The sequence below is a fragment of the Dasypus novemcinctus genome, chromosome 11 (assembly GCF_030445035.2).
Source record: "Dasypus novemcinctus isolate mDasNov1 chromosome 11, mDasNov1.1.hap2, whole genome shotgun sequence".
Lineage (NCBI taxonomy): Eukaryota > Metazoa > Chordata > Mammalia > Cingulata > Dasypodidae > Dasypus > Dasypus novemcinctus.
In genome coordinates, this window is record NC_080683.1 from 101636075 (window position 1) to 101661199 (window position 25125).

Consider the following 25125-nt stretch of genomic DNA (forward strand, 5'->3'; position numbering starts at 1 on the left):
GGGTGAGGAGAAACCAACACTGGAGAAAACGATGCTTCTTTTCATCTGAGAGCCAAATTTCGTGTCTCTTACCTGAGAAGTTTTTGTAATCCACCAAGTCAAACATAACGACGGCAACCGCCGACCACGTGATGATCAGAGCAACGACCAGCAGCCAGGCGGCCGGGGAGCTGAAGGTCGTCACGATGTCCTCCGTGACTGTCCTCTTGAGCACCTTCCCCGGGGATTTGGGCACAGAGCCGTTCTTGCTGTCTATCACGGTTGTGGTGGTGGAGGCATTTCCTAATGAAAAGTTCAAAAGGAAGTTCAGTTTGGAAATTCACATCAAACATTGATGGCGAAAACACAGACTGTGTAAAGAAAGCCGGTCGGTCACGCCGTTCTCTAGTGTAGCACACAGCTCTGTGGTGGCAGAGCCCCATTCGCCTGCCCAATACCACCTTCTCTCTCCCTCGGCCTTCGCCCTCTACTCCCAAACCCATATGCCCATGTAATCAGCTCTTCTCATCTGTCAGCCGTAAATACTCCCATCCAGGCCTCAAACCTCTCTTCATCTTCAATTCATTTTCAGTTCTCCCTTCGCACCTCTTATTGTTCACTCTTATGTAGAGCAATGTTGCCTTTTAACATCCTCTGAGTGTAAACAAAGACCTCCTCTGGGGAAGAATCAAAATCAGGGATACCCTGATCCTAACCCTACCCTAATGGAACTGCAAGACTGATCCTTCTACTGAGGTTATTCAGTTTTTTTCAGGGGCACAGATGATCTGAGGAAATAATATTGGCAAATATTAATATATGAAGTAACTTTTGTTATTCCTGATTTCAAGAGTCTTCGTGACAGGGAGAGAGAAAAGGGAAAAAAAGAAACTATATAAAAATAGCAAAATAAATACATGAAAAACCATTTGCAACCTTACTACTCAGAAATAACTAGATATTCTATTTGCCCTCACTTCTCCATACATACATATACATATGCAGATATATTTTTTCACTTGTTTTTGATAAGCCATCATCATACTGCCCTTTACGGCTTATACAAAGCAATATAAACAAACAACTTTCTGGCCATTATATATTCCTTAGACTCTCACTTAAGTGGTTGCATGGTTTGTCATTTCTTGGTTACGCATAATCTAATAAAAATATGTTTATCTAGGGACATGGCAAAGGTTTTCTCAGTTCACATTGTTAATTATTTTAGGAGAAATTCCTAAATACAGAATTGTTGAATCAAATAATGTCATCATTTTCACACCTTTTGAGAATATGTGTATGTATTTTAGAATTAATATATTTTTTCAAAAGTTGTATATATCAGCAGTCTGTTTCATCATTCTTGCCAATACTGTCTTTTACCACTATTTAAAATATTTGCAATCACACAGGAGGAAAACTATGTTTAATTTGCAATTATTTTACTGTTAGATATGATTTTTATATGCTTATATTTCCTTTGCTTCTTAGCTTGGATTTTTTTTTGCCTATGTTTTTTATAAAACGCCTTTGAGTGATTTATAAAATTATACATAGTATACTTACACTGAAGTTTATGTTGTAATATTCCCCTGCAACTGTTTACCCTTTCTTTTTCATGGAATTTTTATATACAGAATAAAAGCTAAAATTTTGGTAAATCTTTAATTTTTTTCCTATGATGTAGCTCCCTTTGTATGCCTAGAAAGTCAGCAGTCAGGCATGTCTGCTTGTCTTGATGACCCTTGATTCCTAGAAATTTTAAAGATGGAGGGAACTTAGAGATCAATTGAAACTACTTTGTGCTACATTTGAGAACAATAGAATCTCAACTGGAAAATTAAAGTCACACTCACAGCATTTCAAACTCACATTGCTAGGATGTGAGGTAAATTAGTTGAATAATTGACTAAAATTAAAGAGGAAAATAATCTCCCTAGGAATCCAATTATTTTCACCAAAATTGCATTTTGATAAATTTTAAATATGACCCACAAAGAGTCATTAACAAGAAAAAGAAAGTTTATTAATCATATTCTAATATAATAATTAAATATTTTCAATCTTACTATTAAAGTCTAAATTACAACATATATATTGGAATAAAAACTCTAACTTTTCAAATTTCTTTATGATTTTTCAAAAAGTATACTTCATCTAACTGGAAAGATTAGTTCTGGTTCTCCTTTGAACATGAGAAATAATCACTGAAAGTTTTCAGTCTTTTAAACTCAAGGCAATTCTTCGTAGTCCTGGATGGTCTCAGAGCAGAATTAAAGCTCTCTTTATCTTTCAATCTCTTGCTCCACAACCCACAATTTTTCCTTTCAGCGAGCTCTAGCTTTTGCATGGTAGCAGTAAGAAAAAAACAAAACAAACAAACAAAAGTGTCATGGGTTTTATAGTCAAGAACAATTAAAAGGGATCAAGCCTTGGCCCCAACCTTACTACCTGAATGACTGTAAGATCACTACACTTCTGTGTCTTTGCAGATAGATCTGATTAATGAGGTTGGCAAAGCTCAATTTACAGATGTCCGCTGGTGGAGAGGTAACACAGGCAAACCGCCTACATCTTTTTTCTTCGTATATGGTAATTATTCAATGAACAGCATACAACCAGTACTAAACCTCATCATTACCATTACGTACCATCACCATTACTACCACCAACCCCATTGCTACTATTCTGCCTACAACTCTGCTACCATTATGGTAAGGAAAGGCTGGAAGCGTGGGATCAACTTCAAAAACAAAGGTTGAGTGTTGAGTGAAAGGCTCTTCAGTGAATGCAAAAATTTGTTTCCATTCAATAAGTACATTCCTAAGCTAAGGAATGTACCTTCAGTATCCTTCAGTATCCTTTCCAACTAGTTTATTTTGTAGTAGAGAACAGAAGAACACATACTGTAATTTATTTATATCAGTGGAGGCTGTTTTGCTCCATTAGAAAAAATAAAACAGATGATGTACAGCAAATAAAGATCTTTTGTTATGGTACAAATTTTATCAGCGTAACTGAATTCTTTAAGTTGGAAAGATAAAATTTGAAGCCTTCAAACATTTGTGTATAGAGGGCACTTACACCTTAAGTCCAGTTCATAAGACTCTTTTTAGGTATTGGGGGAAGAAATGAAAACACTGCATCAGGAATTAAGTACTCTAGTTCATAAACTCATACTCTTTTTGTTTCTTTACCTGTAAAATAATATTTATTCTTTTCATTATAAAAATAAGACAAATGATATAAAGTTATATGATTAACCAGGAAAAGAAGAGCAAGTACATTCAAGTGTACATATTAATAGGTGTTAATAACTCACACAACTAATGCAAATATTTTTGGATAGTAATATTAAACTCTGGTCCATAGTTTAAAAGATTAAAAAGTGGAGGAAGAATATTAGGGATATAATGATTTAATTAATAATTTAAAATTATTTTGGGTAGAAATTAACAACAGTGACAATGAATTTCTTTTATGAAAAGCTACTCGACTACATAATCTAAGTTCATGAACTCAAGTTAGTTGAAGTGATAGTAAGATGGAAAAACACCTTTAAAAAACAGATTTCATGGACTGATCTTGAGATGCTGCTCAGAGAAAGAAAATTAGAAAGATCTCATATCATATCCTCTCATTGATTTTTGTACCAAATTCTCATCACTTCTAACGGCAGTTCTGAAAATGACTGAACCATAGGAGTGCTTTGAAATGCGATCGAGGACCCAAGTGGGGCTATGAGGGAATCAGATGTTTGGAATAATGATTTGCAGGAGAGTAAGTGAATTATGAGAGTTTAGGAGAGGTCCACCTGAAAGTTGATAGGTTGCTAATTTGCAATCTTTTAACCTCTGGAAGGTCTCCTACTACCACATCTAGAGAGCACCTGAAGAATAGATTTTGTACTTCCCAGTCACTTCAGGGAGCTGTGCATTACACAGGATTTCTGTGGACAAGAGTATGCACACTTTCTCGGTATCTTGAAATGGAAAGAGTAATTTTACTGAGATTTGATATCTATTACTGAATCCTGGTCACATTTTATAAAGAGAAAATTTTAAAAGGGACATGAACTTCAAAACTTCTTTTTTAGTTAGAAAAATGAGTAACTGTATAAAATCAAAATAATGCAAGTTTAGGGTTAAAATATGACTTTTTATATATGTTTTTTTTAAGAACTGATAGTAATACAAAATTCAAATATTATTTCCCCTTAAAATCTTTCCAAGACAATTATGGTACAATATTTTAAACAGAACAAAATGACAAAGCTATTAGTGAAAGTTTTTTTTTTAAAACTTTCCTTTATTTTTATTTATTTTTGTTATCACAAAGGTTTAATCAAGACTCTGGAGTGAAGAAAATATTTTCCAAGTATCCAACTGTAAAGGCGTAGGTATTCACAAAGTAATGAAGGTTGTCCTGCTTAAAAAAAAATTGTGTTGCTTTTATTCTAGAAACACCGTAGGTTGTACATTTCATTTCCCATTTAAATATGCTGCAGAAGCTACATAGAGCCAAGAGGAATAAAACTGAGGAAGAAAAAAATGCCTCCTTTGACAGCTGGTCAAGATGAATGCAAAGAACAGAGTGTGTAATCTGAGATTATTTAATGTTTGAGAAGCACTTTGAAGATGACAAGAGCTAGTTATTGACGTGGCTGAAAAAATGAGAGGTAAATATTACTGAGCAATTTGCCATGGGTGATGCTCCCTGAAAGCAGGCCTCTCAGAAATGGCACAGAGCTGCTCGCACATGTGACGGTGCTTTCCATGCCTACATTTTAGTTATATTCCTTTTGATTTCATACAACTTATCTTGATTGTCAGAGAACCAGAACCAGGATCAAAAGAAGAGGGAATCTATCCAAATGATGATGTTCCTCTAACCCGTAAAATAAATGAGGGGCTGCTTATCTAGAAATGCCAAGGACTGGCTAAGCCAGGTTATGCACAGTGGAATAAATCATAAGTCTCACAAGAGAAGTCACTTAATAACATCATGCCCTGTTGATCAGATGAAGAAACTGCCAAGTGCATTTGCCCCTTACTATTCCTACATATAATCTCTTCCAGTATGTTTAAGGAAGACACCTATATCCTAGAAAACTGTACATAAAACATTATATCCTTATTAAATAAAAGCATCTAATAAATTGCAAAATTTGCATTTCCCTATGTAATGTGGTTTGTGGAGTACTTTAACATTGTAAATCTCCTTCAATAATTAGAGAGGAAAGAAGGGAAAGAATATATTCTATCAATGGCATAATAAAAATGCTATTCCCACATTAGAGTATTATAAGTAAAAGTACCCCTTTGCCATAGTTTGAACTATTCCAATAAATAAGAAATTATAAATAAGAAACTTTAAAGAAACTCTATTGCAAAGCTCTTTAGTTGAATAAAGTTGAAAAGTGAAATATCTTTTAATTCACGTTTTTTCAACCCTAGTGTTTGCAGATTGTCTATGTATCGTATTCATAAGAAGCTGAAAGACGAGTTATGTATTTTTACAGGTGTATCTAAATGGAAAGAAAATAGGCTTTGAGGGGCAAGAGAAACCATGATGGTTCACAAACACGATCTTTATCAAAATAATCATAGATACTTTAATTAGTATATATGATATTGATTTAATCAATATTATTAGTATATTAGTATATATGATATTGATTAAATCAATATCATACATATCATACATAAATCACAATCTAGAGTAATGTCTAAAAGAATCAAACTCTAGACACTTAAAGATACTCAATTCAATCTCTTTCAAGAATGAAAATTGCTTTGTCTCCAACCAGAAACTGGCCCCTTGACCCCCTGCCAATTGCAGTGAAACCCCTACATTGCTACATTTTTCTCCCAGATTTTAAGGATATGATAATTATAATGCCATTGCAGATGGCTTTTTGCCTGCCTAATCTGCTTGCTGAAGTGGATTTTTTTTTTCACTTTGTCCCGCACACCATCCCACCCACTCACCCCCTCTACCCTTCCAGTAAGTGCATTATTTTTCCTAGTGGTGGAGTTAGAAATTGAACCCACCCCTTACCCCCAAACATAGAAATGTGTCTCTAGGTCAAGGCTAACCATTCAGAACACTCCCTCTTCTTTGTGAATGTAAAGGGATGGGACCATCAGTGTCCTGTACACTGGGGACACTTGCCTTCTGCTGGGGTTGTCAAGCTGTTAAGATGTGAACAGAGACTTGTTCCCGGAGGCCCCCTACCAGCTCCTATGAGGACAGTTTGCTGCAAGACAAAGAGTGAGAGTCTGGAGAGCACTGTGTGGGCTCGTGACGCCAGCTTTGCTTGGAATCAGATGTGCGGCAGGACTTCCCAGTTACACGAGTACTGGGATGAGTATTTTCATTTGATTGTTGTCATATTACGTACCCACAAGTCTTGGCTGCTCTTGCACCTTCTGGGAATGTATGTAATTATTTTCATCTAGTTGTGTCATAAGGACTGAGCAGTCAGAACAACCTGCATGCCTAGCACCTTTTTAAAAATTATTTTTTAACAGAAAACCTCAAGTCTCACTCTTTTTTCTTAAATGCCTGTGTAGTCATGGTTCTAAATGAAAAACAGCCTTACAGGGTATAAAAGGTCTCGAGTTGGCCCAGTATCTGGGCTCATTGGTTTTCTGGGTGAGTGAGGGCCAGCTCTCCCTGTGCAGGGGTCCTCATTGGAATGTGATGGTCTATTATTCAATAGTTCTTGCAGCAAAGTAATCGATTTCTCTTCTTTTAGCCTGGTTTTCCCCCACCTTTTGGATTTTTCATTTTCATCTTAGCAATGATACAACATTCAGAATACTAATTTTTCTACCAATGTTACACTGAATTTAAAGGTCAGCACAGTGATAAGTGCATCATTAGAATTTACTCTTTGAAGCAAATGTATGGAGTTCCCAATACAGGACAGGTAAAACACATGGTATTAATATTTTATCAGTCTAAAGCAAGAAAGGATTCTGATGAAACTAGTAAATGTCTCTCCAACTATAAAAGCATAGCCTTGTTCAGACTCCACTGGTGGAGTGAATTTAGGTCAAATGGTTGAGCACCTGCTTTCCATGAATGAGGTCCTTGGGTTCAATTCCTGGTACCTCCTAAAAAAACAAAAACAAAAAACCTTGACTGTTGAAATCCAACTCATCTTTGAAAGCTTACCTCAAATGTCAACTCCTTACATGTGCTTGGTATTTTGAAATGAACTCTGTTGTTCTTAACTGTGATGATATAGCATTTTTAGATAAATACAAAGGCATGTGCATTAGTCAGCCAAAGGAAGGTGTGCTCATGCAAAGTACCAGAAACCTATCGGCTTTTATAAAGAGTTATTTGGGATAGAAGCTCACAGTTTCAAGGCCCTAAAAAGTTCAACTCAAGGTACCATAAGAAGTACTTTTCTCACCCAAAGTCTATTGCCACATGCTGACACAAGATGGCAGGCAATGTCTCTGAGTGTTCAGCCTTCCTCTGCCCTCTTAAAGCTCCGTGAGTCCAGCTTCTTCCAATCTCAGTTGTAGGCTTGCATAGGGCTTGTCTCTTTCTGGGGCTTCTTTCTTTCCAGGGTCAGCTGCTCCATTCTCTTCACAAGGTCAGCCATAGACTATGAGGCAAATGGGTCAACTATTTTTCCAGGGCCACAGGATCCTCTTCTGTGTCCATGGAGTTTTCTCTCTTTTCTTGCATATCTGCTTCTGTGTTCTTGATTGAGTGTCTGTTTTTATAGCCCACCAAGGGGGCGGGAACTCTGAATCACCCTAATGACATGGTCAAATCAAAGCCCTAATCTTAACATAGTTTAATCAAAGACACCTCAGCTCAATCTAATACAATCAAAGGGAATCATACCCAGAGTAATAAATAAGTTTACAAACATAATTTCTCTTTTTGGAAGTCATAAGTAATCTCAAACTGCCACAGCATGGATTAAATTATTCTGGCTTTTGTGTAGTTGTTTATTCTTGAACAAGGCTCTAGGTTGGAAGCAAACATCTCTCCTTTCATAGTCCTTAGTGGAGAAATTTTCACACAATAAGGCCCCGATGAATGCTTATTAAGTGTGAGAAATATGGAACTGTTACTAATAAGAATCAACTTAAAAAGAGTATAATGTTAGATAATTGCAATATTTCTGTTTATAGAAAAGGGAAGTTCATAATGACTTCTAATCAGAGAAATGAATAAAGTAACAAGGAAAATAGTTTTTATGGTAATTATTGAGTCAAGATAAGAGATAGAAGCAAAAGTATTTCTGTTCAAATGCATCACATGAGAATGAGGACATTTAGGTAGTCAAAAAATTAAGTCTACAATAGAGAAGATTATGGACAAACAAAAATCTACTGAACGTGATAAGCAATGAAAACCTAATTTCTAGTGCCATAAATGTTACAAAACGGAAGGCAAAGGGATACTACAGAGCCCTACAAGTGGGGAGAAGCTATATTAGCCTGAGGTTTAAAATGACTAGAAAGGGTGTGGCCACAAAAATGTTTTTACATAGCAGACAGGTAAGCATTTCTGGATTTTTACATAATGAATTTAATAGAGAAGTACAAAGAATCCTAGTAAGAAAGTTTAAAATAAAATGTTAAGCTATTCAGTGTTTTTTCTTCTTTTTATATAATCTTTAAATATAGGAGTTACATGAATTCACTTATTTTAATAAATTTTTTTTCTAATGAAAAAAATTTTTATTTTAGTCTTTGGCATAGAAAAATAATAAGCCTAGGCTTAGTAACAGACTCACTTCCTCACAAGAATCTAAGTGTACCATATAGGGATAGAAAGATGAAATTACACTTCATCTCTTTTGAGTATTAAAAGAACATCATCCTTGAACACATTCTAAGTTTTATATCTATCATCACAAGCATAGAAAAGATTAAAGGAAACTTTCTATTAAAAATAATTTGATAAAATAATTGGAATTGCAAATTTATGAATTGCCTATAATTACCCATTGTGTTAAAGACTTTGAAAGGAAAGCAAGCTTAGGTTGTATTAACTGGAAATAACAAAAACATTACACTTAAAAGGATGACTCTATGTATATTGCATCTTCAATTTGACTTAAAAGAGATGTTATTTACTACATGAGAAAAGTGACAACATGATGGAATTGATTTCATAATGTATCGAGAAAGTATTTTCTATAAGTGCTGGTAGTGTAGGGACTGGGGAGAAATAGGCACTCAGTAATTTTCAGAAGCACTTTGTGGCCATGGACAAACCAGGGCACCAGAAGTTAGCATCCTGGCTTCTAGTCCAGGATCCATCCGCCTGTTAAGATTGTTCAGCAGACATTTTTAACAACTAAAAAGAAAGTTTGGCTTCCATGCACACAAAGAGAAAGATTCTTATGACCTGGAAAAGCTTTACGGTGCTACTGTGCCTTCTATTTAATTCTTTCCGTCCTTTAATAAAAAGCTGCTTATTGATACAACTTAAAAAAAAAAAAGTAAGAACACTTACTTTAAGGTCATCTGTAAAACAAGGAGCTTGGATCAAGTAAGAGGTGCACAACTTTAAGTCATGGCTCAGTTTCAGGCGATCCATGATACCCTTGAAATTACGTGACAACTTTCACATCTATGCATGAATATTCCCTGGGAAGAGAGGCTCCATCATTTTCATCAGATAGCACAGTGAATAATATATGCTAAAAATAGTTGAGACTCTTAGGATTATAAGTCTTTCTCAAATGCCATAATGAAAACCAATACAAGGTTGGCTACGTCAGAATCACTCAAGAAAAAAAATTTATATCACAGATTCCCAGGCAACATCCCCAGTTGTAGAAGTCCAGTTCAAGAGTTTTGAGGTAAGGCTCAGGAACTTATATACACTGCAGTTCTAAAAAGCATACATTGAAAAGATAGGTAAGGTAAACAAACAAAATAGAAATATGTTCAATTTAGTAATATAGAAAAGATCAGGATGGGAAAGATAAAATGTTTTAGGACACTATGTATCCTGATATCATCTAATGGTTCATCTTCATAAACAATGGTCTAAGTTCACAAAATCTGTGAGAAAATTATATACCTAGAATTGGGCACCATTATGATAGGCTATCATTATAATTTTTGTTCACCTTGAACCAAAGTCTTCAATAAGCTTTTTGAAAGTTTTAGAATAAATTAAAAGAGTCTAGCCCAAGCTTCCATCTTTCTGCATTGAGTTCACATATCACATGAAGAAAATGAAGCCCAAAAACTTAGAGATAAGATTTGTTGTCTTTTATCATTTAGTCTACAGAGAAAAAAAAAGCCGCTTCCTCTGCCTTTCAAAGGACTTCAAAATGAGCTTGAAGCTCCTTTATGCTTTTCTGAAAAGAACATTAAGGTATTCATGTCCATATTTTTAAAATGCAAGCAATTAGGTAAACACAAATAATGCTTTATACAACATCTTTCTTGTAAGAAGCTCAGAGTTTTAGAAATAGGCTGATAAAACTGCACACATCTGGAGTGCGGACAAGTATTCTACTTCTCTTTGAAATAAAAAGAAACTGAAACAGAGGCATTCAAGAGAGGCATTTTCTGAAATCTACTCATTATGAGAGTTTTCCAAGTATTAGATAGTGCTTAGTCCCAAGCATTTTATTCCCTGAATGTTTGTCTAACTAGACCTAAAGTTGGCATTAAATTTTCTGAGTTCACACACATTATGGCCAAATGATTTTGACAAGGGTGTTAAGTCTACTTAATGGGGAAAGAAGAATCTCTTCAACAATTGTGCAGGGAAATTTAGATATCTATATGCAAAAGAATGCAAGTGAACCCTACCTCATACCATACAAAATCAACACAAAAAGAATGACAAAAATACAGGAATTAAACTATAAAATCCTTAAAAGAAAAAAAAAGGATACATCTTCAGGACCTTGTTTTAGGCTTTAAACCAAAAGTACAAACCACATAAACATATAAAAAAAGATAGACTTCATCAAAATGAATAACTTTTATGAATTAAAGGACAATGTCAAAGAAATTGAAAAAACAACCTAAAAACAGGACAAAATATTTGGAAACCATAAAACTGATAAGATTTCAAAATCCAGAATATGCAAAGAACTCCTGCAACTCCATAAAAAGATGAACGACCCAATTAGAAAATGGGCAGAGGATTTGCATAGATATTTCTCCAAAGAAGATATACAAATGGGCAATAAGCACATGTAAAGGTATTCAACATCATTAGACATTAGGGAAATGCAAATCAAACCACAGTGAGAAACTACCTCACACCCACTACGATGGGTATTATTAAAGCATAAATAAACAAAAACAACAAAAAACAACAGAAAATAACAAGTGCAGCTGAGGAAGTAGTGAAAGAGGAACTCTACTACATAATTAGTGGGAATGTAAAATGGTACAGCAATGGAAAAGTGGAAAATAGTTTGGCAGTTCCCCCAAAAGTAAATCATAAAACTACTCTATAACCCACTTCTAGGTATATAACCAAAAGAATTTGAAAGCAGGGACTCAAACAGATATTGCACATCATTGTTAATAACTGCATTATTCACATTATCCAAAAGGTACAAGCAACTCAAATGTCCATCAACATGTGAATAAACAAAATGTTGTTTATTCATACAAGAGGATATAACTCAGACATAAAAAGGAATAAGGTTCTGATACATGATACATTATAGATGAACCTTGAAGACATCATGTTGTGTGAAATAAGCCAGACACAAAAGAACAGATATTATATGACTCCACTTTTATGACATATCCATAGGCAAATTATAAAGAGAGAAAGTAGAGTACCAGGGGTGGGGGCTAGAGTGAATAAGGGAAAAGTTTCAATAATGGATGGTGGTGTGATGGTAGCACCATAATGTGAGTGCTATCAATGCTACTGAAATGTATTCTTGGTAGCAGTTGTAACGAGAAATTTTATGTTGTATATATGTTACAATAATTTAAACATAGACTTGAGAAATAATGACAGTTAAATGCAATATATGATCTTGGACTGGATCTAATGAAGGAAGAAAAAAATGTCCAAAATGACATTATTGGTACAAATGAAAATTGTACAATATGGTCTATATGTTTTGTATCAAAGTCAAGTTTCCTATACTTGATAATTGTACTTAATGCAGTTATAAATTGAATATTCTTGTTCTTTCTACATATACATGGCAATGTTACATGGTAAAGGAGCATGATAGATGACAACTATTGTGAAATGTTTAGAAAATAGAAAAATGTATATAGAGATAGAGATGATAGATAGGTGATAGATCATAGAAAGAATGTTATAAAAATGTGGCATAATATTAAAAGTTGGTAAATCTGGGTATCTGGGTAAGGTGTATATTAGAATTCCCTGTGTTATTTTGTATTTTTAATAATTTCCTGTAGGTTTCAAATTTTTTCAAAATAAAAGTTTTTAAAAATAGGTGAGGAAGAAATGCTACTCATTGGGCAACAATGAAAGAGCTTTTGCTTTTGGCAATTACAAATCTGATACAAAACAATTTCAAAAGACTAATATATACAGAAATTGACAGAAAAAGTGAACTTTTCTACCTAGCCCCTTAACTCCTCTAAACATTGCAATTTTTACTAAAAAAAAACAGCTATTTTACTGAGTATTCCAGAAGCAGAATGTTGTTCTCAGTAGCTCAAGAAGTAAAAAATAAATAGGGAACCCTCATTAATTGCTGGTGGGAATGCAAAATGGTACAGCCATTTTTGAAGACAGTCTGCCAGTTTCTCTGAAAGCTAAACATAGGCTTACCATCCAATCTAGTAATTACACTCCTAGATAGTTAACTGAAATGGGTCGAAAATGCATATCCCCTCAAAAACTTATACACAAATGTTTATAGTAGCTTTATTCATAATTGCCTCAAAATGGAAGCAACCAATATGTCCTTGAATAAGTGAATGGATAAAGAAACTCTGGTGTACCATACAATGGGATATTATTCAGTGATAAAAAGAAATGAGCTCTCAAGCCACGAAAAGACATGGAGGAATCTTAAATGGGTATTGCTAAGTGAAATAAGCCAGGCTGAAAAGGCTGCATATTACATGATTGCAATAACACAATATTCTGAAAAAGACAAAATTATAGAGACAATAAAAAGATCAGTGGTTGTAAAGGATTCAGCACAAAAGAGGAATGAATAGGTGGAGCCCAGGGCATTGTTAGGGTTGTGAAACTATTCTCTATGATACTGTAATAGTGGATACATGACATTATGTATTTGTCAAAACCCATAGAATAGTGCAAGACAAAGAATGAATCCTGATGTAAACTATGGGCTTTAGTACATAACAATCTATCCATATTAGTTCATCAATGGTAACAAATGTACTAAAGCAAAATGTTATTAATAGAGGAAACTGTGTGTAGGGTGGGAGTGGGAGGAGAAGAGCTAAATGGTAACTCGAACCTATTTAGTATTTATCATCAGATGGACTCCATTTCGGTATTGGTGGTATATACTAGAGAGAGAGGAGCCACTTTCTTCAGAGTCAGTCCTAGGTTGACTCTAAATGTTGGAACTGTCAGTATTACACAGAACAGTGAGATTCCCTGTCATGTCATTTCAAATAGATTATCTGGGATGGGATTTTATAAGGAAAGAGTTGCAGAATTGTACTTCTGACCGTTAGATTTCTCAGAGTAGTTACTTCTATGGAGTATGCGTCGCTATGAGCTTCATTTGACTATGCTTATTCAGGTATCACAACTGCGTTAGTATCACCAAACCATAAGACTGTTCAGTAAAATAAGTTTTATAAAATTGTGGTTGCCCTATCGCATGTGATTTTAGAAACTGCTAAGCACCCTACTCTGAAGTAACATAGCGCTAAGATCTTGCTCTGCAAGATGTTGCTGTCCAACGCCTGCTTCCATCTTACAAGAAAAATTGGAAACAGTTTAGGACTCATTTTTCTTGCATGAAAAATCACTTTCCTTTTAAATTTTATAAACAAAAAGGATAATATATCACATATTCAAGTTTGAATATTAAACCCATCGGATTACCTTTACAGGAGGATCTTCAAAGACAGCATTAGAGTTTTTCCATGACTTACCTTATGAAATGTGCTTACTTTAAGACTCCACAGATTGTAAAAAGAATCAGATCATAAAAATAAGTTTGCTAAGGCAGGTTTCAGGAGAAAATCATAGTGATATTTATTCCAGTCCCAATACTGATCCTAATTATATTGCTTTAGACTTATACAATATTTCTAACCTAGGGAAACTGAAAAGCCTCAAATACGTCAGATCATCTGGATTTATATGACCTTCTGGCAATTTCTCAGGCATTTCAGAAGCCACAGTAACTCTAAAGAACACTTGGGTCATAAAAGGAGGACATCATATGAATGAGGATTGCTAAAACATAGGGTAGGTAAAGGTTGATTTGTCATTTGGACAAAAAATTAAATACTATATGGTCTTTTCACATAACATAAATTATTTTCTAAAAGAATAATTTAAATTTATTCCAAAGCTTTACCATTAATGATTTGTGTACAATGAAACTTCACATGAATTGTCCAAGAAATTTGTGATTCTTTTGCAAATTCCAAAGATAGCTAAAAACTGTGAAATTATTCAAGGAATGACTTCTAGCAGTAATACTAAATTTTCTGTCTTTTGGGGAAATGTTAGATTTAAAAACATATGTATGTATAAATGTAATTATTTATAAATATATATTTATGCACACACACAAACATAAAAGTTTAGTCAGACACATGCCATCAACTTTTTAAATGAAATTATAGACTGTTAAAATCCTAAAAACAATTGGATCAGTTACATAACATAGTTACTTGTCCAAATTACTTGTTCTTTCAGTCAACTGACTTTTTGGACCCCTTTAATTGGATATTTAATATCAAAATATCCTTACCCTTTATGGTCTGTGAATATATAAACCAATATAAATACAAGTGACATAATTTATCCTTTTTCCAAAGGAATTACTATGCATGGATGGTATACTTAAGGGAAAGGTGGGTTTTTTTTTCATAGATGACAGCTTTTGTATGATTTAATTACATCATTAAAAATAATGCTAATGATTCTAAATTAAAATATTAACAATGAAAGTATTTCTCCAAAGGATGACTATCCAGTTCCTTCACTTACCTCTAGAATAAGAAAACTTCCTTCTAAAGATTAAGAACTGCCTAAAGCACAAATGTCACCAAGCAGAATGAAATCCTGGCTTTAATACTTGTTAAATGACCCTAAAACAATGTATTCAGAATTAACTATGCAAAGTACCTATAACTTGGGGATATTTTAAGGATAAATAAATGACTACGGGAAGCAGATGTGGCTCAAGAGATTTCAGCTTCCCTCACTAAAAGGGAGGTCTGTGATTTGGTTGCCATTGCCACCTAAGAGGATAGTGAGCTGGCACAATGAGCAGGCACAGAAAGGTGACACAACAAAATGATGCAACAAGAGACACAAGAAGGAAAACATAACGAGAGAACAACAAAGCAGGGAACAGAGGTGACTCAAGCAATTAGGTATCTCCTTCATACATCAGAGATCCCGGATTCAGTTCCTGGTGCCTCCAAAAGAAACAAGGAAGACAAACAGACACAGCAAGTGCAAACGACAAGGGGGTGGGGAGAAATAAATAAATCTAAAAAATAAATAAATAAATGACTATAAAGTCCTTTGTGAAAAGCTGAACCACTAGGTTTTAATACTAAAGATATCCTATTTTGAATATAAAAAAGCAAACTTTATCAGTCAACCATGAGGAACTGTCAATTGTGAAATGACCAGCTCTCATTCTCTAGCAAGAAGCCTAATAGTTGAAACAAAAGCAGACACAAATACGACTAGAACTTGATTCCAGTTCAGAATGTGCCTCTGCAACATTTGGTGTAGTTAATTTTATTTAATTTTAAAAGTATTAAATGTAACAGCATTACGCTAAATTTGTGTGAGAACCACAGTTCCTTGTCCATGAAATCAGGACAATTTTTAAATCCATAGCATCCATAGTACCACTGAACTGCATGTATTAGCAGAACAGCAACATTTCCTGGTGTCCTGCAAATTGTTTCTCATGAAATATGAATAAGAATAATCTATAAAATCTAATTCTTAATTATGTAAAGCAGAACATTTTAATGAAATCACTTATTAATTTATTCCACTGTTCATTTGTAGTTTTCATAGATCTTATGAATAAAAGTCTTTTTTAAAAAGCTCATTATTCTACTGGTACCCCTGTGAAAAGGATTTTACTATTTTTCATATGGCACTTTCTATAGTCACAGCCTCCTCAGATTCTATGACATAAAGCAAGCTATTAGCAAATGGGACAAAATCAATTTGCCCTGCAATGGATTCTTATGCAAGGCTGAATAGCTACTTAGTGGATTTTCTATAAAGAGATTTGAAAACCTTACTGGGAAATTAAAGCACATTCAAGTATTATTTTCATCTTTTTTTAAAGATGGCTTTAGTCCTTCCAAAAGCAGAGAGTCATGACAAAAGGACTTGCCAGTTAATAAAATAAGACAGTAACTGCTCACCATGGGTGGGCAAGTAGCAACAGGTTAGGTATGGAACAGTAATGGAGCGGTGCTGACTGGGTACTTCGTGTGTTCACTTCATCTTTTGCAACGCAGTCTCTGCACCTGTAAATCAGGAACTGTCCTCCCTTTACTGTAATGAGGAGCAACTGGAAGTGAAAGCATGTGAGAATCTTCAAAAAGCTTAGTGCTCAGTACATGTCATTAGGAAAACATGCCCCATTGTGAAGTCCTGGGTACTATACACGTGCATTCTGGTGACAAAAAACCAATAGATCATATAATCTCCACCTTTACTTTTAGGCTCTGCAATATAGAGAGACTAAACCCTAACAATTATGAAAACCATGTAGGAGTATAAATACAAAAATTGTACGAACCTAGTCCAAAGGAACTGTGGTTCCCATGACTCCTGCCTTCCAATTATATACAAACCCAAAGTCTCTGGGGTTCCTGGAACATACTGCATTCTCTGGATCCTCTGAGTATGTGCATAGTCTGCATCTCCAGTCTGAAATTGCTTCCCCAATTGCCACCTTGTACCCTACTCCCTCATCAGGACTCAATTAAAACATCATTTCCCCTTGAAATCCTGTCTTGACACCTTAAATCACAATTAGCTACTCCTTTTTCTATACAACCACTTGCTTATAATAAAAGTGCACATGCTTATAATAAAAGTGTTATCCTGTTTTTCTGCAGTTATATAGACAAGGCTACCTATTCTCCAAAGCAGAAGTTAGCTGACTAGGGCCTGTGGGCCAAATAAAGTTTCAGGGGACCATGTCCAGATCCATTCATTCATGTATTGTCTAGTGTCGCTTTTCTAAGCTTTCTTGCTACAGCAGCAGAGTTGAGAAGTCACCATACACCTATATGGTCCACAAAACCTAAAATATTTATTGTCTGGACCTTTACAGGAAAGTGTGTCAATCTTTGCTCTAGAATGTTTACATTTTTAAGTTTCTCTAGAAGAGTAACTGACATAGTAGGAACTTAAAATTTTAAAAGATTTGTATAAAAGGTTGAAAATTGGGAAATTGTAATTTAAATTAGCATTTTGTCAGTATTGGTCGGCATAAGGAGGCAGTAAAAGTAAGGTTTAGATGGGACAGTTCTAGGTTTCAATCCTAGTTGTCTTCTTCACTAACAAATAAACTTCGGTGTTCTTATATAAAACCAAGATAATTAAAACTACCTCATAGGGTTATTTTGGCTAATAAAAGTGTTTTAAACAGTGTCAAAGACAATAGCTTTTTACTCCCTTTCCCTCTATTGCCAATTTTCCCCATTTTGATTTATTAATTTTTATTAGTGATAAATATGCTTCCATCTATATGGCTTTTCAAACTAGCTCTAGCCTTCATTTCTTTTGTTCTATACATGAAATTCTGAAGCAGAGATTAAACTGCTTTGTCTTTTATATGATAATTAGAGTTATATAACTGAGAATGTAAGCCCTGGAGGCTTAGAAGTTCATCTCTTTGAATAGACTTGATATTGCAAAGCACACAACTGATGCTTAACTCATTCATAACTACCATTATAAAAAAGACAAGATATGTAAACAATCCAGAAATGTATTTCTCCAACCAATATTCAGAATGCATAATGCACTTTTATTCATAGAAAACTTATGATGTTTTTAATGATTTTACCACCAATTACAAAAAGCACAGTGTAGCCATTTTTGTTAATCCCTTCCAATTTTTGTGCTATTTTTTATTCTAAACAGGCAGTTAGGGCCCAAAGGATTTTTTGGTAAGGTAGTTATTTGGAGCACTATTTTTTCTCCACTTTAATTAAAGAATGTTATGAAGGTTGCTTATGGTCTCCGTATGCCAATCAAGACCTTTTTAATATTATGCAGCTGAATTTTTTACAAATTAAACTGCAGACATCATTAAACCATTTTTGTGTTTGTATATTATCTACATAAAGAATGGGAGCAAGTCCTAGACAGTTCAAGCCTCAGCTCTTTAAGGAAACCTTGGCTAAACCTCCAGGATGGGCTCAATGTCCCTCCTGGAGGCTTTCGGGCACTGTCCTTGAACATTGACCTTAGACCTACAACGTTACAAGGTAATTGCCAGGTCACGTTTTTTGTGACTGCCACTAGAATGTAAGCTCCTGGAAGCTTTTCAGACTCAGTTTTATATGTTTGGTGCCCCACACAAGGACTGGGACTCAGTAAATGTCATTGAACTGCTGTGCTGTACCGAATATTGATTGCTTTCACGTGCCTTTATATACTAGCTGCTCCAAAAACTGTGTGTTATGTTATAGAATGAACCTCTCCATGCCCTTTGTGTTATCAGACCCAGGCAGGTATTCCAGAAGCATATTTTGTACACCTTCATCACCAGATTCTAACAGTGTCTGAGCCCTTCCTTACATGGGACGAAATAGGGTGCCCTCTCTTCCCTTCTAAACCCAGGAGATCTCCGTGTGGGGAGGCCACTGAATCTCAACCACTGCATTCAGATCTCGAGGAGGAGGGAGCCAAGAAAGTTGAAGCCCTTTTCTGGGCATGGTGCCTGAGCGGGGTGGGTGAAGGGGAGGGATGGAGGTTTAGAGAATGGGACTGAGTGAGTCAACCATGCAGTTGTCAGAGTGAAGCATCCTGGCAATGGGAGCGAAGGCGAGAGGTGGGTTAACTTTAGGGCTGTGAGAATATGAATACATGGTGGGAACAAAGTTTTGGGGGAAAGAGTGGTGGCTGCTGTTATTCTTGGCTTTATAGGTTCTAAATCTTGTCCTGGCAGAGATGTACAGAGATGGAAAGAAAATTCAGAATCAGGTATTCAAAACTAGCTCTCATGATAAGAGTTGGAGCCAAGGAAGTGGGGAAGGAGGGTAACTACCATCCATCGTCACAGGCATTAGATCCGTTGTTGACTGGTATTCATGTGTTGAGGGCTAAATCTACTTTTCCTTCTTTGCTTCCTAAATTTAAACTCTCGAGGGTAGGATTCGGTCTTCGGTTAGCACAATTGTATCTATTGAACAGAATTATACATTACGGCTCTTTACAAATTTTTTAAAAGGCTAAATTTATTATTTATAATTTACACATTGGTTTTATAACTGCATGTTTTAGTTTGAAAAGGCGGCCGATGTAAAGTACCAGAAATGGGTTGGCTTTTAGAAAGTGGATTTATTTGAGGTAAAAGATTATAGTTCTAAGACTGAAAAGTTCAAATCAGGGTACCATCAGAGAAGCTTTCCCACCAAAGTCATATGCCACGTGGTGAAACAAGATGGCCGCTCATCTCTGCCCAGGTCTCTGCCTTCTCCTGCAGAATCTGCCTTCGTCTCTGTCTGGACCACTTCTATCAGTCTTAGCTGCTCGACATCTATCCCGACTTCAGCTGCAAGATATCAGGCATATGGCACGTCTCTCCCTGGGCTTCAGCTCTTTAAGCCTCTCAGGAGCTTCTCTCTTTGAGCTCAGCTGTGGGTGAAACTGGAGTCCTTTCTCTCACATGGCAGGATCAAATATGCAACTCCCTTTCTCTGTGTCTCCGTTTTTATCAGACTCAGCAAGAGGGCGGTGACTGGTCATGAGTCATACCTCACTGAGTCCAGTGGAAATGGCCTCACACCCATGGGAATTGATTAGGTCACAAATATAGTATTTCTCTTTTTGGAATTCACAAAATAATTTCAAATTGCCACACAGCATAAAACAGAAAAGTTCCAAATGTGAAAGTATTTTTTCAAACACAAGAAAATTTGTCAGATCCACTAAGTTCTTTCCCTTTTTCCCACTTCTGCTGCCAGCCATAATACCTGGCAGCATTAGTATACAGGACTGGCCAAAAAAGACTATTTGCAGAAAACTCTCATCAAATTCGAGATGATAAATATTAAATATTTGCATATTGATTTTTAATAAAGATCTCAGTACTGCTATTTGAAAATGTTATACTTTCCTGGATGTACAGTATTCTCATTTTTTACATCATAAAATGTCTTACCATTGGCAATTCTGACATTTTAGGGCCCAAATATATTAACTCGTTATGATTTCATGCTTTACCATGATAACCATGATAAGCTCTCATCAAAGCCTTTTTCTTAGTTTGTTACAGCCCTTACTGTAGCATGAAAAGTGATGTTTCATTATGGCAGAGACTTAATTTTTTCAGCACAACATCAAGAACAGAGAATCAAGGACTGGTGGTCTTGGCCAAGACCTCTGCTACTCTAAATGCCTAATCTGTGCTAAGTAGTAAAGTGTGTGCCTCTGTCTAGGCAGTCATACATGCCATATCGGATTTCAGGGCGTACTGAGTAGTGAACCTGCTAGCTTCACACCCCTTCTTTCTTCTTTGACTAACATCTTCCTGCAAAGGACAACTTGTGGCATTCTGGTTTTGATCTATATGGACCAGAGAACTGTACAGCCCCCCGTAACAAATAATCAGTTTGAAAGTTTATTATTTGTTAGTCAAATTGACAATATCAAACATTTCTGCAGTGCTTTACAGTTTGTAATGAAAATTCACATATATCAACTCATCTTCCTGAGGTAGGTTGGACACCTAATCTTAGTCTCTATTTAGAGAAGAGAAAGATTATACTCAAAGAGATTATGTGATAATAGTACACACCAATATTAAAATGGTGGTACTCAAGACTAAACCCGAGATAGCTAGACTCAGTTAATTGTATGAGCTGAAACTAGGATATAAGTAATAATGGTGAGTATACTGAGTGATAACTCTATGCTAGTCACTATTCTAAGTGCTAGGAATAGAGTCCCAACTCTCATGATTACGTTCTAGCGATGAGAAATTATACTTGAATCTGCTTTTAGGATGAGTTTGTATAATAAGAGAGGTTCCAATTTAACTGAGTCTATTACCTTCCTCAACTCAAGTGATGCCTGGAGTTACTCTGTTTCAATCAATAGGGGAAGGAAGAATAGGGCATTCATTCACTGGACAATTTAGGACATAGACAGCATGAGCTCTGTGAAAAACATAGTACTGAACCATAAATTCCTCCCTCCCTAAACGTATGGTGGTAGACTTTGGAAAGGGCAACTTTCGAAACAAGACTCACTATTACCATAGCCCTGCAGTCTGGCAGCCATAGTCCAGAGCAAAATCTTCAAAATCACCTCTTCCCAAGGCAGAACAACTCAGTCATTATGTTATTTACTCCATAATAATGACTTAATACTGTTACTTTAGCTAAAGAATGATGACTAAATTTAAAATAAATATGCAATTTAGATTTATAAAATGATGCAGCAATACTAGATTGAATTTTCAGCTATGGATGTATTATTTCATCAAACGTGAATTCTTATTTAAATTTCTTAGAAGGCAGGTTTATGTGATTCCAATGACTAATGTATAAGAAATATATCAAGAGGCTATTGAAATTCCATCCATCCATAATACTTATTCAATTAACTTTTTCTCTGTATGGTAGTTTTCTTACAATCATGAAAAAAAGAAATTAGAAAGGCATTATAGGGAAAGTGCATGCTTGTGTTCCTGTCCAAGTTTATTTTTTCATGAACTGTAAGCATAATCTAAATTAAGATCACAGACACATGATTGGAACTAGAATTGGACAGCCTGATTTAGTCTTATCTAACAAGCTTTTAAGAAAAATGTAAGCACTTGATTTTTTCTTTCTGTCCAATCAATTCACAACTTTTCTTTTACTGAAACTTTAGTATAATAAATTATACCTAAGGATATTTCTCTTCTTTCCAAAGTTTTTTCTTTCTATATACCTGTTTACTTTTTGTATTGAGGTCCTGGGATTTGTCAAGCCATCTTACTTTGATATTATATTCATTTTAGCCTATCTTAACTTTTAATATGGGCTCGATTCATTCACTCATTCATTCATTTATTTTTTCAATTATCCCTCCAACATTCTTGCATTTGTCCATTCACACATTCATTCATCAGATGTTTACTGAGCACTTATTATGTACCAAGAATTGTTCTATATACTGAGAATGAGAAGAGCTAGACCTATATCCTGCTCTCCATTATTTCTAAATATTTAAGATTCTTTGCACTTCTCTTACTGCTATTATTCTTTTCCCGCAGTTTCTAACCCCTACGCTGATATGGTAACAGAAAACTCCCTTGCACACTTGCTTTGCAACTTCTAAAAAAATTAGATCTTTCCAAAATGTCTAGCTTGAAGCATGTATTTCTGAAGAAAAAATTGGGAATGAATTGAAGTTATAAATTCAGATGCACCTAGCTATTTACTTTTCTCAAATATATCAATTGCAAAAAGACATCCATCTCTACAGATATGTTCCTATACCTTATTCTAGAAAATGAGACTAGAATTAATATTGTTATTTTCAAAAGGAGTAGCACTACCTGACGTATAATGAATTCATGGGTTCTCAAAATATTCTTAGAAGAAAGTTTACCGTTGTGTGGCTATCACGATTTTGTCTCTTTCACTTATTCAGTAGATGTATATTGAGCATTTATTATATGACAGTCATGTTGTCAAGAGCTGAAGATAAATCAGACAAGATAGGTCCTACCCTCTAAGAGCTTAGAGACTGTTGTGGAAGATAGACCAGTGGGCCATAATCAGAGCATTGTTTGCTAAATGTGTGTGATGCAGCCATGGACAGGCCAGTGCGGGAACATGGTGTGAGAAGACACCTAAGCCGGGCAAGGGGACAGTATGTGTAAAAGCCTAGAGGATGTAAGAAGGCTAGATTTTCAAGAAACTGTGGCCCCTTCATATCTCTGGAAGGAACAAACTAGAGAGAGAGAGAGAGAAGGATAAAGAGGTAGGTAGGCAGAAAGTACATCTACTTATTCATGAGGGTAGAAAGAGGACACTGGACTTCACTACAAATAACATGGCAAGACATAGCTGAATTTTAGGCAGAAGACTCTCAATCATATCCACATTTTTAAAAGTTTGCTTAAACAGAAAGACACAGCAGTTAAGGTAAGATTTACGAAGACACTAGTAATAGTAAAATTTGACCATAATTTACATCAATTTTTATACAACAATATGTTTCAAGCCTCCTATTATGTTTTAAGTCCCCTGTTCGGTTAACGGCATTGAATACAATAAAATTTTCAATTTAGGTTTCATTGCCATAGAAAGGAAAATGGCATCCTTATCACTGTGGAAGATGAAGCCTAGCCTAAGTTTTAGATATTCACAAATTATGGTCATTCAGTGAATAAACAATTTGACAAATATACTTACAGTGCAAACAAGGTAAAAGGGGGGATATTTAATAAAGTTATAAAGATCAAAATGAAATATTTTAGTAGAAAGAAAATGACCCTAAAGAAGAATGTAAATAATTCAAGTATAAGCTTTTTTATTTCTGACAAAATCAAGTGCTACTTAAACCATTTTTATTACATATCTGAAAATACTTTTAATTTATTTCCATTATCTATCCAAACATGTATGTGAATTTTACATAAATTCATATATCTGACCAAATATATTTTTATTCAATACAGTTTTGCTTTTCTGTTTTTATTTTCCTATTTACTTTGTTTATGATAGTATTTGTTGCAATAGATTTAAATATATATAAAGAATATATCCTTCTTTAAAAAAAATAGATTCTTTCTGGATTTTCCATTTTGGTTAAGAAGCTCAATCTATATTGTACATAAGTTTTCCAGATTTTTAGTCATGACTTTTGTTGCTTTGCTTTTTACATTTAAGCATTTAATTGGGAATTTACTCTTCTATATGTTATGAAAGGAGAGTCCATTTTTATTTACTTCTGGATGGATAGCTATGCCCACATATTATTTATTAATGATCTTTTTATCTTAATTGAACTATCTGCTGTATTACATATGAGGATATAATACTATATACAAAATATTTTATTTGTATATTTTTCTATAATTTTGAAAAAATCATAATAACATATACAACACAAAATTCCCCATTTAACCATTTTAGAGTGTACAACTGAGTTGTAGTAATTGCAGTCACAATATTGGGCTACCATCACCAATATAGCTCATTTCAAAAAAATATATAGCTTTATCTAGCCCATGGAGTCTAAATCAATTATTGGTTGATGTGCTAGTTGTAATAGTTTGATACAGTTCATGAATTCACAAAATTGATGTTGGATTATGTTGTAAACTGGTCTGTACCTGGGCATGATTAAATTATGATTAGGGCTTTGGGCCACATCAGTAGGCAAGGCAAAGGTCAGAGTTGGAGTTTTGATGCTAGAATTTTGAGCTGGAGCCCAGGAAGTGAACACACAGGAGAAGAACACACAGGAATAGAGGCGGCTTCTTACACATGGCAGAAGCCTTGGGGAGAGAGACAGAGCTAGTCACCTGATAGTCTACAGCTGGCATTGTGGAGAGAGGCAAGGCCTAGACAGCCTCAGATTCTACAGCTGACCTCATGGAGAAAACAGATGAGCTGAGCCTGGAGAGAAATGAACCCTGGGGAGAGAGGAACCCTGGAAGCCTGAACCCTGGCAGATGTCGGCAGCCATCTTGATCCAACATGTGATCACAGACTTTGGTGAGGGAAGTAACTTACGCTTTATGGCCTGGTAACT

General features: G+C 35.1%; 1 protein-coding gene across 22 annotated transcripts in view; it reads right to left on the reverse strand.

The window, feature by feature from the left end:
- TRDN (triadin) overlaps window positions 1-25125 on the reverse strand; it is a 462763-nt gene that overhangs the window by 405370 nt on the left and 32268 nt on the right. For all 22 annotated transcript variants that reach the window (XM_058307371.2, XM_058307382.2, XM_058307378.2 and 19 more), the window contains exon 2: window positions 73-282. In XM_058307371.2, the coding sequence (XP_058163354.1) occupies window positions 73-282 (210 nt within the window). The remainder of the gene's footprint in view (window positions 1-72; window positions 283-25125) is intronic.